General features: G+C 37.9%; 1 protein-coding gene and 1 non-coding gene across 8 annotated transcripts in view; one reads left to right on the top strand and one right to left on the bottom strand.

Annotated features, from left to right (window-relative positions):
* CTNND2 (catenin delta 2) overlaps positions 1-19211 on the top strand; it is a 938008-nt gene that overhangs the window by 868672 nt on the left and 50125 nt on the right. For all 7 annotated transcript variants that reach the window (XM_003263165.3, XM_012501684.2, XM_030813911.1 and 4 more), the window contains one exon: positions 18963-19173. In XM_003263165.3, the coding sequence (XP_003263213.1) occupies positions 18963-19173 (211 nt within the window). The remainder of the gene's footprint in view (positions 1-18962; positions 19174-19211) is intronic.
* Positions 14609-14716, bottom strand: LOC115835592. Its single transcript, XR_004030633.1, has one exon. It is a non-coding gene; the product is annotated as a U6 spliceosomal RNA (small nuclear RNA).

Genomic DNA, 19211 nt, shown 5'->3' with positions numbered 1-19211 from the left:
AAGTGTATTGGGGTGAGCTGCTCCTATCAGCCAACACTAAAAACAAACTAACATACGTCTTCTCTGAGCATCCCTTTGTCATAGTAAGAGTTTTTCTTTCAGTTCTGGTTTTCGTCAACATTAATTTAAGTTGTGAAATTATAGCTTCTGTGGTGTAAAGATCTGTGTGCACTTGGTGACATGAAAACTTAATAGAAGGAACAAGAACAGTAACAGCGGGGCCCCAGACTGGGTCCTCAGACCCCCACTTCTCTGGAAAGGGAATGGATGCCATGCCCAAGACTGCTTTCTCTATTCTGATAAGTTTCTCTATTCTGATAAGTTTCTCTATTCTGGCAAGTTTGGCAAAACCTGTGCTTAAACAAAGTTGAACACTTGGCTTTATTGTGTCTGTTGGTCTGCTCAGAGCCTTTACTTTGCTAATTCAAAGTAAATTTGCTAATATATTATAAATCTCTGAGATGAGTATCAAGTACAGTATTTCCTGCATTTATGTTGCAGTGAAGCCCTATTTATAACATAGCACCTTATAAAACTAGTATTCCCCAGACCTGCATAGAAGTAAATAACAACTGCAACAGGATAAATATGAATGCAATTTTCAATGATCAGAGTGCTGTTGCACCTTCTTACCTTGTGTGGTCATAAGCCTCATGCAATTTGTTTATTAATTTATCAGTAGACATAGGTTTGTTAGCTATCATCCTATCCTCAATTTATATGATAGAAGGATAAATTATATACATCAGCAAACTAGATGCAACTTCAATGAATGTTTTTGGAATGACTGGCTGAATAAATGCATGATAGGGAAGGTGTCACACAGGTGGTAAAGGCAGTCTATCCCTGTGAAGAGAGCTCAGAGGCAGGAGTCAGGAGGGTTAGGCTGGAGAGAAGAGCTTCTGCCTAAGAGACTTATGGCCACCAAAGCTCAGGAGACAGCTCTGTGACCTTTCCCATACCATTTAACTTCTATTTGTCTTCTAGATAAATTGGAAATTATACCTGCCATTTTTATATCCCTAGGGTAATGTAAGACACAAATGGAAATAATGAATATGAATATTCTTGAAAAAGAATGCTATCTAATGTCATCTATGAGTAATAGCATATGAAGAAAACCAACAGATGATTCCCTCTCTCCATATCCTTAATTGGGTCTGATTTTTATTTTGGCAGAGGTGTAAATCAATTTGGAAAAGCAAGAATGAGGGAATGTGATTTTATAATTAATCATTAAGCCATTGCAGTAATCAATGAATTACTGCTATTCCAATGTCGCTCAGGTTGGAGGACTAATTTCAGATTCTATTCCTGAAAACAAACTTTTCTTTAGAGAAACACTGATCTCATCTGTCTCAGACAGACAATTGTCTTCTGAAATTTTCATCTTAGAGTTCTCGGGTCTTTGCTAGATAGCAATCTTGACCTAAAAATAAAACACCCTTCATAGGTTTCTCCCCTGAAGCTAGAATCAGTAAGTTTAAATTTTCATCATTCCTTTCTGCTAAAATTAGTCAATGAATTGAGATAATTATTTTTATGGCTATCATGCTTAATAGTTAATCAAATTATTTAAATCCTGTTAAAATGTATCATATTAGTTGCTTGCCTCATTTTCAATATTTCTCAAAAATCAATTTATTTCTAGTTCAAAAAAGAACTTCAGCAAATCTCTTGTTAATTAACTGCCATTTTTATTTTTAGAACTATTCTTATACTAGTTAAATATGCATATCTCAGCCACCTTCTTGCCCATAGTTCTACTCATTTTCTTAGTTCTTCACACTTCAACAGTGTGAGAATTTCTCAGAATCTAATTCAGTGAATTCCCCTGGATGAGACAAGGTGCTGAAACATACAATTCCTTTTGTCTTCCAAACAGATGGAATAGGTTATTTATTTGAGTGTAATAACTCTTGAAAGAACTGCATACTGTATGCCATAAACCTATAAGATTCTGCCTCATTCAGTGTGATTTCTTTTCAGAGGACTGAGTTACTCTTTGAATCATTTTCTCAGACCAGCTGCTTACCAATTCGGGCATGTGAAATAGGATCTTATCTGTGCTTTTCATTTTGTTTTTGTTTTTTTGAGACTGAGGCTTACCCTGTCACCCAGGCTAGAGTGCAATGGCGTGATCTCAGCTCACTGCAACCTCCACCTCCCGGGTTCAAACAATTCTCCTGCCTCAGCCTCCTGAGTAGCTGGGATTACAGGCGCCCGCCACCATGCCCAGCTAATTTTTTGGGTTTTTTGTTTCTTTGTTTGCTTTTTTGAGACAGAGTTTACTCTGTTGCCCAGGCTGGAGTGCAGTGGTGTCATCTCAGCTCATTACAACCTCTACCTCCCAGGTTCAACTGATTCTTCCGCCTCAGCCTCCCAAGTAGCTGGGACTACAGGCACGTGCCACCATGCCTGGCTAATTTTTCCATTTTTAGTAGAGACGGGTTTCATCATGTTGGCCAAGCTGGTCTCGAACTCCTGACCTCATGCAATCTACCAGCCTCAGCCTCCCAAAGTGCTGGGATTACAGGTGTGAGCTACCGTGCCTGGCCTGTACTTGTTTTTTAAAATAATGGTTATTAGAAAAAAACATAAGGAACTTTAATGTACCTTCTAGAATTTGTCTTATCCTCTGCCCATAGCAACTATTTGATCCCCTGGCTCCAGCTGGTCTCTTCTTACTATTCCTTCTCTCTTTTTCTATTTGAATAAATCTCTAATCAATTAAAACAACAGGCAGATTACAAAAGAAGATTCATTTTTTAAAAAAAATCAAGGCATCTCGTGAAATATTTATTTGAATCTAGCAAGAGCAAAGGGGCAGATGTGGAGATGAACAGGTCCCTTTCTGGGAAAAGGGGACTGGTGTGATCAATCCAGAGGGTTGGTGTTGCCACAACCATTTTCCACTGTGTGAAAGGAAGACAGAAAGAAAAACCATCAACATGAGAAAGGGGTTTTCTTATGGATTGTTGCAGGGGAGCCAGAATTAAGACCAGCCTTCTACATTTAAAACTAATACAAAATTACCGTGGTTTGTAAGGTTACATTTAGTCAGGTCATGCTGGGCAAACAGCAGTTTTCTCACAAGGTAATCACACTGTCACAGATTGGTATTGCCAATGTCAGAGGTGATGTTGATTGGGGAGTCTGCAACTGTTAGGAAATGGGTCAAAGATTCATTATTTCAGACTACAGTAGAAAGGTGATTGTGTGTTTTGTTTGTTTGCTTGTTTGCTTGCTTTGAGCTTGGCTTTGTTCTATTTCCCTGAATGAGGACCGTGACAAGCACATGATGTGCACACTGCCATGACAGGTGCAGAGCTGGGTAGTGGTTTGCCTTTACAGTTCTAATGCTGACGTTCTGCCCCTAAAATAGATTCAACCACAGGTGTTTGGTTAGCAGTCTTCCTATTTGTGATCATTAATTTGATATTTTGTCTTATTGAACCAGTTGTATAGACATAGGTATAGCAAGCAGTGTTGATTCATTCACAAAGACCCCTTAGCATGGTTATAAAAATGAGAGCTATATGATGTTAAATCTTGAGGGTTAACTTTTGTTTTGTGGTCACTTTTATATCTGTGGCAGAAATATTTGATTCTGGATTGCTGAAATCAGTAATCCAGAACTTTCAGATTCAAAGTTCACCTCTTCCAGGTTTCACGTTCATTACCTGTGTCTCAAAGATTATTCCATCTCTCTGAGCTCCAAGTTTTCAGTGCTCCGGGCCATACTACCTGTAGGGTTGGGATTCCCTAAGCCAACGTTCCCCAACCTTTTTGGCAGCAGGGACCAGTTTCATGGAAGACCATTTTTCCATGGACTGAGGTTGGTGGGGAAGATGGTTTCAGGATGAAAGTGTCGACCTCAGATCATTGGGCATTAATTAGATTCTCATAAGGAGTGTGCAACCTAGATCCCTCGCATGCACTGTTCACAATAGGGCTCACACTCCTTTGAGAATCTAATGACACCACTGATCTGACAGGAGGCAAAGCTCAGGCTGTAATGCTCACTCAGCTGCCACTCACCTCCTGCTGTGTGGCCTGGTTCCTAACAGGCCATGGGCCAGTATTGTTCCATGGCCCAGGGCTTGGAGACCCCTGCCCTAAGCTATACAACAGGAACCAAGCCAGCGTCCTGGGAGGATGGTGTAGGCATTAACTCCACTATGAAATGCACTCATTTTAAATGAGCTTGTCGTGTCTAATTAAATTATATTTCCCTTTAAATGTAACATCTCTGGCACGGTCATTATCACAGATTTGATTTACTCAATTACATTCTGGTAGGAAGAAGGACAGATTCTAGGTAAATATGAAAGTCTATGGCTAAAGAAAAACACCGAGATTAGTAATAATAATAGTTAAATAATAATGTAACTATTGCTTTCGGTTGTTGTATAGTTTCAGACCAATCAATATATGTCACGATATTTGCAGGAGCATTATATTATTAGCTTTTCCTGATAATTTATTGTCATCATCTGTTTTAAAATTTTTAAAGGATTTTTAAAATGAATTTTGAAGGATTAATTAGAAGATACCATTTAAGGAATGTTTTATTCTAGTCTTTATAAGCATAACCTGTTAGATAAAGCACTGGAGACAGAGGAAATAGAAAGAAGGCTTCTGTAACATGCCCGATTCAAATCAGAACAGTAATCACCGTGAAATTTGTATCATTTTGTTGAGGTAATTAATCCTTGTTTTGTTGATCTTGGATTAGTAGGCACTCCACTTTCTGAAAGTTTTCTGCCTCCAATGCAAACAAGTTCTGGAACTCCTGACTCAGTCCCTTGGTAGTCTTCATTTGTGGTGGTGATATCAGCTGATACAGTGATGCGTGTAACTAAGATCCAATTTTCTATTCTATCAAGTGTCAAAAGAACTTGTTAGAGTCCTTTAATCGAGCTATTGTGATGTTTCTTCCTGCAGACATCATTACTGACTCATGGCTTTGGCAGGGGTATTTAGGATAGTGTGACAAAAAATCAGAAACCACCTGTTGGTGCTAAGGCTGAATAGGTCTGGTTGTTTACTCATTATAACCACTAATATCAAAATTGAGCCCAGTTAGTTTCATAAAGAATTAGTCAGTGCCAGCCATGAGAGTGGTGAGGGCGCAGAACAATCTCCACAGCCTTTTAATTTATTCCATCCAATGTGTGTTTGGATTACCACCAACTGAAAAGGCTATTTTAAATGTGGAAATGGGATCTTCTTTTAAAAAATTGTTGACCATTATTGTGCCATTCTTTAACATGAAAGAGAGTGTGCCTCTCTCCACAATGAAAAAGTCATCACTGCTGAAGCATAATCATAATGCTCATTATTTTACTCATCATAATTAAGTGGTGGTTGAGCTTTTCATTTTTGCATTTGGCAGGTCTTTTTGTATTGGATTCTTGATGAACAGGACAGCTCTCAACATAGTATTAAACCGAATAAAAATCTACAAAATGCGGAACATAGCTAATTATTTCTAGGATCCCTTTTCTCATAAAGTGAAGAAGAAAAATCTTGAGTGTCACCAGAAGTTTTCTGAGAAACCCCAAAGATGGTTTAGATGTGGAAGATACTTCTAAAAGTTGTATTAGTTTGAGGCCAGGCGCAGTGGCTCACGCCTGTAATCCCAGCACTTTGGGAGGCCGATGTGCGTGGATCACCTGAGGTGAGGAGTTCGAGACCAGCCTGGCCAACATGGTGAAATCCCATTTCTACCAAAAAATACAAAAAATTAGCCAGGCGTGGTGGTGGGCGCCTGTAATCCCAGCTACTTAGGAGGATGAGGCAGGAGAATTGCTTGAACCCAGGAGGCAGAAGTTGCAGTGAGCTGAGATTGTGCCATTGCACTCCAGCCTGGGTAACAAGAGTGAAACTCTGTCCAAAAAAAAATAGTTGTATTAGTTTGACTGTAGAGGTGCAGATTTGTGGAAGGCAATTTCAAAAAGAGTTATCTGGGATGCAAGACATGAATGTAAATCTGGAGTGGCTGAAGACAAGACGTAACTTCAGCTTGGCTCAGAATGATAATATTTATAATAAAATGGTTAAAGAAGTTATTAGGAACGCTAGCATTTTCATAAGCAAGGAGCTTTTACTAAATATTAATTTAAAAGGTTGAACTCTAGCATTTGCACAAGCGAGGAAATTTTGCTAAAAGTGACTCAAGAGATTAACAAAAGCACAAAAAAAATTAACAGGATATCAAGTAGGAGGATTTTAGTGACAAAAGAAGCTTTTGCTCTTTGGGCACAGACTATTCTTCACAATTTCGTACTGAAAACAGAGTATATACTCAAATACACTCAGAGAGAAAACGCAACTCTACCTTTATTATTTTTGTACCCTATTCATGTAACATTTGCAGTACAAAGTTCACAGGCCTTTTCTCTATCTTGTAAGTAAACTCATCAAAATTACACAGTCTTCATAAAAGACTGTAACACCTTTCATTGTTTTTTTTTTTTCAAGTCCATTATTTCCAGGCATTATAAACCAAGGCAAATAAGGTTCACTTCTTCTCAACCTTTCCATAACTTATTGCACATCCTCAAATATGTCTTAATTTTACACACTAACACACAGCCAGACTTTTTAACCTTAGACACACTTTCTTCCTTGATAAACAAAAATGCATTCCATTATCTTATAGACACATTCATATTATTTTACAACTATTGTACCTAGTACAGTGTAGTAGGCAGAATAATGTCCTCCCAAAGATGTCCAGAGCCTATTCCCCCAAACCTGTGACTGTGCCACCTTACATGGCCAAGGGGAATTAAGGTTGATAATCAGCTAACCTTGAGATAGGAAGAAGACCCTGGATTATCCCAGTGGGCCCGATGTAATCACAAAGGTCCTTAAAAGTGGAAAAGGGAGCAGCTGGAGGCAAATGAAAGGGTCAGAGCGATGTGACACAAGAAAGGCCTATTGTTGCTAGTTTTAAAGTTAGAAACAGAGGGTTACATGCCAGGGAAGTCAGGTGGCCTCTAGGAACCGGAAGAGGCGAGAAAACGATTCTCTCCTAGAGCTCCCAGAATGCAGTCCTGCCCACACCCAAAACTGTAGCCTAGTAAGACCAGTGTTGTACTTCTAACCTGCAGAACTGTAAAATAATACATGTATCTAGTTTTAAAGCACTGAACCTGTGGTGATTTGTTACAGCAGCATTAGAAAACTAACACATACAGCATCAACTTTTCATATTAGTTATAACTTTGAAACCATGTAACTGAGTTGTTTCCTCACAGACTTAGAGAAGGCTACGAGACAGTTGCCTGGTTATACTTGAGATCAGCTGAGATTCCAGAAAGCTGCCTGTGTGACTCCTCACAATGTACTTCCTCCAATGGTCTGATATATTGTTTTTGTATTTCATGAATTAGCAACATGAACAAGTCCAGGACATTTGTACATTTGCAGATATTTGAAGCGCATATATGTGTGTGCCTATGTGTTTAGTGGACAGTGTTTTTTCAAAAAGAGGACATCAAAAATTTTACTCAGAGGAGTGTATTGGAGTAACTCAGTAATAGATTGTTGTAGATTTCTCTAAGGTGAAGAAGAGCAACTCCATGAAACAGCAGTTATTAAAATTCAATCTAGCTGAACACTTGTTAACCTTTTTAAATTTTTAAATAATAATATTAGCTTATCTGTTTAATAAACCTAGAATTGGAAATCTTAAACATTCATATTATTAAAAATTGAGGAAATAAACCTAATCTTGTATAAAACAGATCATGCTAACAAAAGATTTATGAAATGATAAAACCAGGGGAAAGACATCTCTGTTTTTCCCCTAATATTATCAAACCAGTCTGATTTTGCAAGGATTTGCTTTAGCTGAAAATACTGCATCAACTCTTTTTACCTTAGATACCAAATATTGAAACCTCTTCAAATGTCCTTAAAGGTCCTGAAGTGTCTTAGTACTATTTTTTCCCTTGTCTTTGCTAACCTGGTATCAACTTTTATTTCTTTGCTTTAAATTTTTAACCTAGCTACCAAGGCTGTTAATTTAATTCATTGTGAAATTTCTTTGTGTTTTTCCTTGAAATAAGCTTTTGTGAAAGATGTTGTTGTTGTTTTTGTTGTTGTTGTTGTTGAGACAGGGTCTTACTCTGTCGCCTGGGCTGGAGTGCAGTGGCATGATCTCAGCTCACTGCAACCTCTGCCTCCCAGGTTCAAGAGATTCTCCTGCCTCAACCTCCCGAGTAACTGGGATTACAGGCTCCCGCCACTGCACCCAGCTAATTTTTTTTATTTTTAGTAGAGACAGGGTTTCACCATGTTGGCCAAGCTGGTCTCGAACTCCTGACCTCATGATTCGCCCATCTTGGCCTCCCAAAGTGCTGGGATTATAGGCAAGAGCCACCACGCCTGGCCAGATTTTCATTTTTTTCTTAAAGGACCAGCAACTTAAAGCATTCTGAGAGTACTTTCATTGGCAATATTTTAGTTTTCTTGTTGTAATTACATATATAAGGACTTACTTGTTTACATAAGCCAATCAAATCGGGAGCTCCATTTATCAGTCTCATCCAGAGAATAGAAAAGTTACACCAATTTCTAGACACAGAAAATGTTTATACACATACAACAGAAGAATCCCCAGCAAACTCTTAGGTAAGCTGGAGGATTCAGGAACTTCGGACTGGATTTCTTCTTATCTCATATGTGCTATTTTTTTGTAATCCTTGTCAAGTCCATTATGGGTTGAACCAGGGGATACATTTTAAGATTTATTAACACCTTTTTGTCAGCACATGTTTATTGGCATATTTCTATATTTCTGTGTGACTTTTCTAATTTTTAACTTTAAAAAAATTATGGATTCACAGGAAATTGCAAAGATAGTATCCCTGTGTATCCCTCAGCCAGCTTCCAGCAATGGCTATATCTTATGTAACAACACCACAATAAATCAGTAAATTAACATTGCAATACGTGTGTACAGTGTCACCACATGTATGGATTTGTGTAATGATCAAGGCTCTGAAAATACAGAATTATTCCCTCAACCCAATGATATTTGTTGTACCATCTTGTCATAGTCACAGTCTTCCTAACTATCCTAAACTCCTAGCAACCATTAATTTGTTCTCCATCTCTATAACTTTGTTATTTCAAGAATGTTATGTAAGTGGTATCTTACAATATAGAACCTTTTGAGACTGGCTTTTTTCACTTAGCATAATACCATTCAAATCTTTTCAGGTTGTAGCACATAGTGTTCCTTTTGATTGCTAAGTAGTATTCCATGTATTTTGTTTTAGGGGGGAAAAAAAGATAAGCACTCAGAACCTTCCAGATGTTTCCAGAGGTCAGAGATCTCCAGACAATCCAGAAGAGACTTTTCCCATGTTAACAAGCATTCAGACATTTTCAGTAACTAAGCAATACCATTTTGAATGCTTCACCAATTTGGTCTGTAAGCCACACTAACCAGTTTTAAAATATATATTTTTGCATATATTTTTCCCCTTTGATGATAGACTGTGTTTAAATTAGATATATTTATAGTGTGCAAATGACAGATTTCTATAAATTAAGCTCCAAATATTTCCCAAAAGAGAAATGAGAGACAAAACATCCCAGCATTGTAAACATCAAACAACCTTTTATATACAAAAGGAAAAAATCCCTTTTCACACTAACTTACAGACATCCAATCACACGGAAATCAGCTCCTCGCTTTTATATCAATTATTGATGAAAAGTAAATTCAGAGAGGGGAGAGGATTCTAGGCTGATGGAGAAGTAGGAAGCACCAGGAATCTGTCTCACCACCTGGACACAACCACATTGGCAGAATCTGTCTATTAGTCAAGATTCTCCAGAGGGACAGAACTAATAGGATATATGTATATATGAAAGGGAGTTTATTAAGGAGAATTGGCTTACATGATCACAAGGTGAAGTCCCATGATAGGCCATCTGCAAGATGATGAAGAAAGAAGCCATCAGTGGCTCAGTCTGACACCAAAAGTCTCAAAAGTAGGGAAGACAACGGTGCAGCCTTCAGTCTGTGGCCAAAGACCCAAAAGCAACCTGTCAAACCAATGGTGTAAGTCCAAGGGTCTAGATGCCAAAGAACCTGGAGTCTAATGTTCAAGGGCAAGAAGCATCCAGCATGGGAGAAAGGTGAATGCCAGAAGGCTCAGCAAGCCATTTTATCACACCTTTTTCCACCTGCTTTTGTTCTAGCCATGCTGGCAGCCAATTGGATGGTGCCCACCCACCTTGAGGGTGGGTCTGTCTCTCTCAATCCAGGGACTCAAATGTTAATCTCCCCTGGCAACACCCTCACAGACACACCAGAAACACTACCAGCCACCAAGGCATCCTTCAATCCAATCAAGCTGACACCTAATATTAACCATCACACTGATATAACTATTTTGAAACTCTGGAGTCTGTTGAAGACTTAAAAATTTCAGAAGGCTTGGACAGTAAAGTACAGTATATTTGGTCAATCTCAGCTTAGCTCAGCAGTAGCTACCCATCCCCCACCCCTCAGCCCTGTGGCAGGTAGCTGTGCACATGTTCCTAGAGCAGCTTACTTGCAGCTGGCAGAAGCCAGGGTTGACACAAAAGACCCTGTCCTCTAAATATTGGGGATCTGTTCTTTCTGCTGATTGCTGCTTCTCACTACAGAGATACAAACACAGAGGCAAGCAGCCATTGTTGCACATACCCTTACCATGACTGCAAGCCCCTCTATCTTTGGCTGAAGTTATTTTCAGAGGATTTAAAGAGCTGACACCCTCACCCTCCTCATCGACTTTATGTTTTTCTTTTCCCTTTTTGGGAGCCAGTCATTAAAGATTAGCATATTTAAAAGCAACTGCATATACAAGAGAAATAAGAAAGCCATTATGCATGCCCAGGGAAACTCTCATGCTCAGAAACTTCTGTGAATATCTTAAGGCTAATTCTCAACACAGAGACAGCCTAAAACAGTCAAAAACAAAACAAAAACAAAAAAATAACAAACCCTGGAAAAGAGGAAGAATCTGATTTCCAGATAACCCATTATTACATTCAAATTTTCAGTTTCAACAACAACAAAAAACCACAAGGCACACAGTGAATACAATGAAACAGGGAAGTATGACCAGTTCAAAGAAAAACAACAAACTAAAAAAAAAAAAAAAAAACAGAAACCATAGCTGAAAAATGGCACAAAGGCAGATCTACTAGACAAAGACTTTAAAACAACTGTTTTAAAGATGTTCAAAGAAGATATGAAGAGATTCAAGAACATGATGTGTGAACAAAATGGAAACATAAATAAAGACATAGAAAACCTAAAAACAAACAAACAAAATTTAGAGTGGAAAAGTACAATAATTCAAATGAAAAATTCACTAAAGAAATGCAAAGGCAGATTTGAGCAGGCAGAAGAAAGAATCAGCAAACTTGAAGACAGGAAAATTTAAATTATTGACTTTGGAGAACAGAAAGAAAAAAGGTCAAAGAAAAGGAGCAGAGCTTAAGGGTTCTGTGGACATCATCAAGAAGATCAAATACACACTACAAAAGACTCAGGAGAAAAAAAAGCGGGAAAGGGATAGAGAGATTATTAGAGGAAATAATGGCTGAAAACTTACCAAATGTAACAAAAGGCATAAATATAAACATTCAAGACTCAATGAGATTCAAATAGGATAAGCTCAAAGATACCTAGACTGAAACACATTACAATCGAATTGTTGAAAGACAAAGATAAAGAATCTTGAAAGCAGAGAGAAGTGACTCATCACACACAAGAAATCCAAAATGAGGTTATCAGCTGATTTTTTAATCAAAATTTTGAAGACCAGAGGTAGTAGGTTGATATAGTCATGGTGCTGAAAGAAAAAATAAAAAACTGTCAGCCAAGAATCCTATGTCCAGCAGAAGTGAGGGAAAACTTAAGACATTCCCTGATAAACAGAAACTAAGAGAGTTCACTACCACTAGACCTGCTCTGTAAGAAATCCTAAAGGGAGTCCTGCATGTTGAAATGCAAGAACACTAAACAGTAATTCAAAGGTATAAGAAGAAATAAAGATCTTAGTAGAGAGAAATACATGGGCAATTATAAAGCTCATATTGTTTTAACAATGGTTTATAATGCTACTTTTGTTTTCTACATAATTCAGTACATTTAAGAAAAAACAATTACTAGTTTAAAGGCTAGCATTATTGTGACTTTGTTTCCTAACTCCACATTTTTTTCTACATAATTAAAGAGACTAATTCGTTTTTAAAAACCAATTATTTATGTTTTTGGACACACAATGTTTAAAGATGTAATTGTGTGACATCAATAACTGAAAAGTGTGAGATGGAACTGTAAATGAACGAAGTGTTTGTATGTTATTGAAGTTAACCTGGTATAAATTCAAATTATAATGGTATAATGTTCAATGTAATCCATGTGGTAACCACAAAGAAAATCATTAAACTATATGGACAAAAGAAAATAAGGAAATTAAAACATTTCACTACAAAAAACAATCAATACAAAGGAGATAGTAGTGCAGGAAATTAGGGACAAAAAAAAAGCTATAAGGCATATAGAAAACAGCAAAATGCTAGAAATAAGACCCTTTTTATGAGTAATTACTTTAAATATACATGGATAAACTCTCCAATCAAAGACAGAGATTGACAGAGTGCATTAAAAAAATATGATCCAATTATATGTTGCCTACAAAAAACTTACTTTAGATTCAAAGACAGAAATAGATTGAAAGTAAAAGGATATTTGTACATGTGTGTTCACACTATTATTCTCAATAGTGAAAATGAAGTATCAACCCAATTTTTCATCAACAGAAGAATAGCAAAATATGAGATATACATGCAATGGAATATTATTCAGTCTTGAAAAGAAAGTTCTGCCTGGGTGCAGTGGTTCACGCCTGTACTGTCAGCACTTTGGGAGGCCAAGATGGGCAGATCGCTTGAGGCCAGGAGTTCAAGACCAGCCTGGCCAACATAGTGACACCCTGTGTCTACTAAACATACAAAAAATTAGCTGGGTGTGGTGTCACATACCTGTAATCTCAGCTACTCAGGAGGCTGAGGAATGAGAATTACTTGAACCCAGGAGGCAGAGGTTGCAATCAGCTGAAATTGCACCACTGCACTACACCCTGGATGACAGAGTGAGACCCTGCTTGGAAAAAAAGAAAAAAAGAGTATACATTCTGACATATGCTACAACATAGATGAAACTTAAGAACATTGCTAAGTGAAATAATCCAATCACAAAAAGACAAATCCTTTATGATGCCATTTATATGAAGTACCTGGTTGTCAAATTCAAAGAGACAGAAAGTAGAATGGGGGTTTCCAGGGGCTGAAGGGAGGGGTTGGAGAGTTGTTTAAATGCTTTTAAAGTTTCAATTTTGCAAGATGAAAAGAGTTCTGGAGATATATGATTGTAGAATGATATGAGTCTACAGAATATCAATGAACTATATACTTAAAATGGATAAAATGGTAAATTTTATAAGTATTTTACTGCAATAAAGAAGTTTTTTGGAAAAAATAAACTCAGAGCACCTCACAGATCAGTTTTAGCAGCTCCAGAAATAGGAGGGCAATAGAACTACTAAGACCTTGAAGACAAAGGAGTTGTGAGGTTTCTCATCCAGGGTTGCTCTCTAGTCCAGATGACCTTCTGGAAAAATATATTTTCTCTAATCAGTTTGAGACATTTAAGTTTGTAATGGTGCACAACAAAGACCATCTACACATAGGACTCCATCAGTGATCAGAAGAGATCTATAATAAATGTAGGAAGGAACTCAAGTGACTTCCCTGTTGTCTGCTAGACGTCTTAGAGAATGCAGGTTTTTAGACCATAAGACGACCATTCAACATTCCTGCCACCAATGCGAATACCAAATGGTAGTATGCACATCAGTAACAAATACAGGCTTAGTTCAAAAATAGAAACAGAAAGTCACAAACACAACCTGGAAACAGAAGCAGTCAATGAGAGCAAGGCTGTTACCTCATCATGAAATCCCCACCAGCTCCTTTCTGCACAAAGCGGTCCGCAAGGAGTGCCTTTCTTGGGCAACATGGTTTGTTAGGTCTCCTGAGTGAGTCCCTTGGGGTACCTTGGTGTGCCCAACAACGCTTAACAGAAGATTTCGAGAATGAAGCATTGTAAAGAGAAAATAATCTTTACTTGCAGTATTTCAAGAAAATCTGGATTTAGAAAACTGGTTCACCAAACACAAAATACAGGTATTTGAAGGAAACACACACACACACACACATATACACAGTGGAAGGGGTAGCAAAGTTACAAGGTTTCAGTTAGTCCATCATTGATGAAAATAGTCTTTTTTCTGCACAATTATATTATCACCAATGGTCGTCTCTTACAAGTATTGCAAAAATCAGAGATATAGTCATTGTTATTAGAGACTAAGTAACTTAAAAGAAATGGCCCAAGGATTCATTTCTATTGGGAACTGTAGCAAGAAAGAGTGACTTTGTTTGTGGTAGTGGTGGTGGTACAGTCTTGTTTTGTATTGTTTTGATCTGACAAAGCAACCAGCTTTTCTTTAAAAAAAAAAAACAAAATATGGAACGCCTCACAAATTTATGTATTATCTTTGCACAGGGGCCATGCTAATCTTTCTCTGTATCATTCAAATTTTAGTATATGTGCTGCTGAAACGAGCACCATGATTTCCCGTTTTCAGATGTGATTCCATGATAATGGATCATTGGTAAAACATTTATTCAAAATAGAAGCAAGGCAAGGTATCCACTTTGCTTTCATAAATCTAGATATTCTTTGAACCTGATGACATGCTTGTCTCTCTGACGGGATTTTGGTATGTGACTCTCTCATATAAGTAATATAACTAATTTTGCATGTTTTTCTTTGTGTGGAAAAATAACATTCAATTTATCCATTAATATTAAGCTTTAAAATTCACTTGGTTTTTACTATCCTCTGTGTTATTCCCACGTGAAATCTCTGAATCCTGTTTCCCTGCATTACCTCAACATTTCCCTGGACTCCAAGCCCTGTCAGTTTCTTCTTAAGAATTTCCATCATGGCTGCTGTCATGTCCTTCATCCTCCCATGACCACCTTTTTGTAGTCACAGGTTCTTGTTTGTTCCTGAAATATTATAGTTTCCTGCCAAATGAATCAATCACTCTATTATTTTCAGTCTGTGTCATATCTTTTAACCAAATTAAATCTAGAAGAAGGTAGAGTCAGCTGTGCATGGTGGCTTACACCTGTAATCCCAGCACTTTGGGAGGCCAAGGCAGGCAGATGACTTGAGGTCAGGAGTTTGAGACCAGCCTGGCTAACATGGTGAAACACCATCTATACTAAAATTCAAAAGTTAGCCAGGTGTGGTGGCATGTGTCTGTAGTCCTATCTACTCGGGAGGCTGAGGCAGAAGAATCGCTTGAACCCAGGAGATGGAGGTTGCATTGAGATGAGATCATACCACTGCACTCCAGCCTGGATAACAGAGTGAGACTCTGTCTTAAAAAAAAAAAAAAAAAAAGAAGAAGAAGAAGAAGAAGGTGGTGTAGTCAGCTGGAGCAGTCATCTATCTGCAGTGGTTACTGGTGCCTGCTCCTTTTGAGGGCCTAAGCAGGTCATTCCAAGACAGGCACTTCTTCTGCCCCATGCCAGGCTCAAACACAGGGGGAAGCTTATGCTCTGCATCCACAGAGAATCTCAGTGCACCACAGGACCACAGCTGGGCTGTAGGTGCCCTTTCTGTCCCCGGGACTGTGAAGAACTGCCCACAACCTTCACCTGGTGATCCAGCCTCTTTCTTCCCCAGTCCTAAAAGAACCCTACCTCCATCCATTTCTCTCTCTCTAAAAAGAAAAGGAAACAATTTGACCACCTTGATGGTGTGAAACTATAAAAAGTTTGAACCACCCACTTTGCAGTTTCCTGTTGCGAATGTGATACAAAAAAAGGGAGTTAACTTATTTTACCCTCTGAAGAAATCTCAGACCTCAAAGACCCAAAAGTCTGCCTGAAACAGTAGAAGGAGAGGAGTCAAGATTCCTCCTACTGGGCAGCAAGAATAGCTTTTTAGCTCTTTCAAGTGTTTAGAAACTTAGGTTAAAAAGAAAATACAGGATGTGGAACAGTTATAGAAACATACTACCTTGAGTTGTAGTGCATATAATTTCATTAGAAGTCTAGAAGAAGAGAACATTATTGTCAAGAAAAAGACTATATGTTTCTTCCACCCTCGGTTTTACTATTCTGAAACCTTCCTTCTTAATGCACCAGATTTCTTTTTGTAAAATATCAAGTTGTTCTTGTTGCCCCCTTGACATACAAGAAAAAATCCTAAATGTACACCTCCTGAATCAAGCCTTCCATAACAACTCCAGTCCTATCTAACTTGTCTCTTCCCTGAACTACTGTTATAAACATACAACACAAGTTCGCTTGCATCTGTAATTATTCTATGTCCCATATTTTATTATTTCCCTAATCAGCTTCAAAGTTTCTAAACACTGGAAAGAGCTAAAAATCTTTTTTTGCTACCCAAATTTCTTGTGGAGATAGGATTTAAATTTCACCATAAAAAGACAGAATTTTCAACACATAATCAAAGGCTAAAAAAGAATTGTAACCTTTTAAAATAATTAACAAACTGCCCCAAGGTTTTCTTCTCCATGGAATAATATTACTTGATTTGTTTCTTTACTTGGATGGTCAAAAATTTGGACTAAAATATATCCCTCCAGATAGACTGATAAATAGACTTAATGAAAAATCTCCAAATGCCTAGTAAAATGTCAGTGACCTATATTGGAAATACCAGAAATAAAATAAATCCAATGAGTTTCCTCGACAGTAAAGTTGGGGTAGGTTAAATATAACAGTGACTCCTGGTCTTTTCCATATCATGGGGCACGTGGAAAATGATAGTGCTTGAATGGCACATTGGGGTGAGTGGAAGAGGCTGCTCTGCAGGGGTTGGGTACCTGCCATCTACTTAAAAATAAACTAACATTACAGAGAGACCCACATCTTAATCAGGGCTCAAGGACTGGAAAGCCATGGAGGATGAGACTACATCTTCAAATTTTCATAATTTTCAAAATGATTTCAAATATTTTCATAATTTTGAAAATTACATAATTTTCAAAATGATAATACCAGCAAAACTAAAAAAATACTACAGCCAAATTCTTACCCTCTCTTCATTTTTGCTTTTAACCTTGACAGTGTCCAAGGTCACGAAACCAGTTATCCATACACAGTGAAGAGTGTAAATGTCCCCGTATATACAATGACTGGAGTATTTTTTCAGTTATTTTGCCCTTCCTTCATCACTTTCCTTATAAGAAAAAAGAAAAAGGAACACATTGATCATTTCGTGTCTGTGGAGCTCATATTTGTCTTCTAATGATTTGTGGGGGTTAATGAACTGGTAGAATCTCCAGCATGCCGAGCCCTACAAAAGTAAACTCTTAACCAGAGTTAAGGCTGATTTAATGATAAATACATAAACTATTTTAGGTGCTGTCATTAGAAAATAAATATGCTACATTTGGGGGTTTGCCGGCAAACCATTTTTGTCAGACACTTCCTCAGCTATCATCAAGTGAATGAACACACTTTTCTATTTCAGTAATTTAAGTATCAGCATTTTCTCTCTAAGCTAAAATAAGCCACCTAAACATAGGATAAGAGCAGATACCAAAATTACAAGGGCCTGTGTTTTATGTATCACTGCCTGGAATTAAGATATCATCGCCTACTCCCACAGGGTTCCCTTCCTGCTGCCAGGCACCATACACCAGAGAATTAAATAGCAAAAGAAGACATCATTTATAGATATGTATGTGGAGGTGAAATATTTCAAACAGCCTTTAGGAGCTAGCTAAATATGCCTAATTGGGGGATGGGAGACAAGGAAGGGATCTAACTTTGGGCACTTGCCAATTCTATCTGAAAAATGTGAGAACAGCCAGCTTTGCTACAGGCACTCATTTACTTACTTCCAGAAGTCAATTAAAGGAGCAGAAATGAAGCTGTAGGTGGGATAAATTAATTGTCTTGCAGGGCTATTGGTAATGCCTAAAGTGCTTTGTAAACTAAAAGTACTCCATAAATATGTCATTATAAGTACCTTTATCATTGGGAATAGTAAGATTAATAATGTTAAAGTGAATTAAGGAAGCAGAATTGGATTGTATTATATTTTTCACACAAAAACACACCAAATTAGTGTTACCTGGTAGAACTACACAATAAAATCTCATCAGAGAGACAAACAGCATCAGGTTACTATAGTTCAGAGGACACGTAGTTATAGATTGTCAAGTACCTCTCTCCTGCTTTCAATGTTTCTCTTTGCTTTAAGTGAATCAAAGCTCAGTACTCACATATGTGATCATGTTCTCCACACATTTTTGCTTTGACTCTTTTTAAAAAATACAGGTCCCGACATAGCTTTCATTAAGGTATTTTTGAGGGTTATGTTAGAATTCCCATACATTTTTCTTGACTTCTATAAACATCAAGCAAGAACATAATAATAGCTAATACCTATTGAGTCCTGTGTCCTTGTTCATTTCCATACATTCACTCATTTATGCTTTACAGCAACCTTGTATGGCAGGTACCATTATTGTCTTACTTTAGAGATTGAAAAAACTGAGGCTTCAGAGGCATGAAATAACTTGGCCAGTGATTTGATCCCAGGTCAATCTAGCAGCAGAGTGGATGCACTGCCATGAGGAATGACTGTTTTTCTCTGTAGATGTGTCCAAAACTACCCAATAGAGAACACTCAGTGATGGGAAACAAACAATTTTGCATAAACATGGCCTCTCGTATTCTCTTCTCCCCCATACCCACCTCTGCCACTATCTCTGCCTTCACCTTGACCTCCTTTCAACTCTTCTCTTTATTTTCTTTTCCAGGCAAATACGCCATGCGAGACCTAGTCCACAGGCTTCCAGGAGGGAACAACAGCAACAACACGGCAAGCAAGGCCATGTCGGATGACACAGTGACAGCGGTCTGCTGCACGCTGCACGAAGTGATTACCAAGAACATGGAGAACGCCAAGGCCTTACGGGATGCCGGTGGCATCGAGAAGTTGGTCGGCATCTCCAAAAGCAAAGGAGATAAGTAAGTTACCTGGTGACGCCATATCTCTGTCCTGGTAA

This window comes from Nomascus leucogenys, chromosome 6, assembly GCF_006542625.1.
Source record: "Nomascus leucogenys isolate Asia chromosome 6, Asia_NLE_v1, whole genome shotgun sequence".
Classification (NCBI taxonomy): domain Eukaryota; kingdom Metazoa; phylum Chordata; class Mammalia; order Primates; family Hylobatidae; genus Nomascus; species Nomascus leucogenys.
The sequence above is the reverse complement of the archived record's forward strand: the minus strand, read 5'-3'. Positions and strand labels throughout refer to the sequence as shown.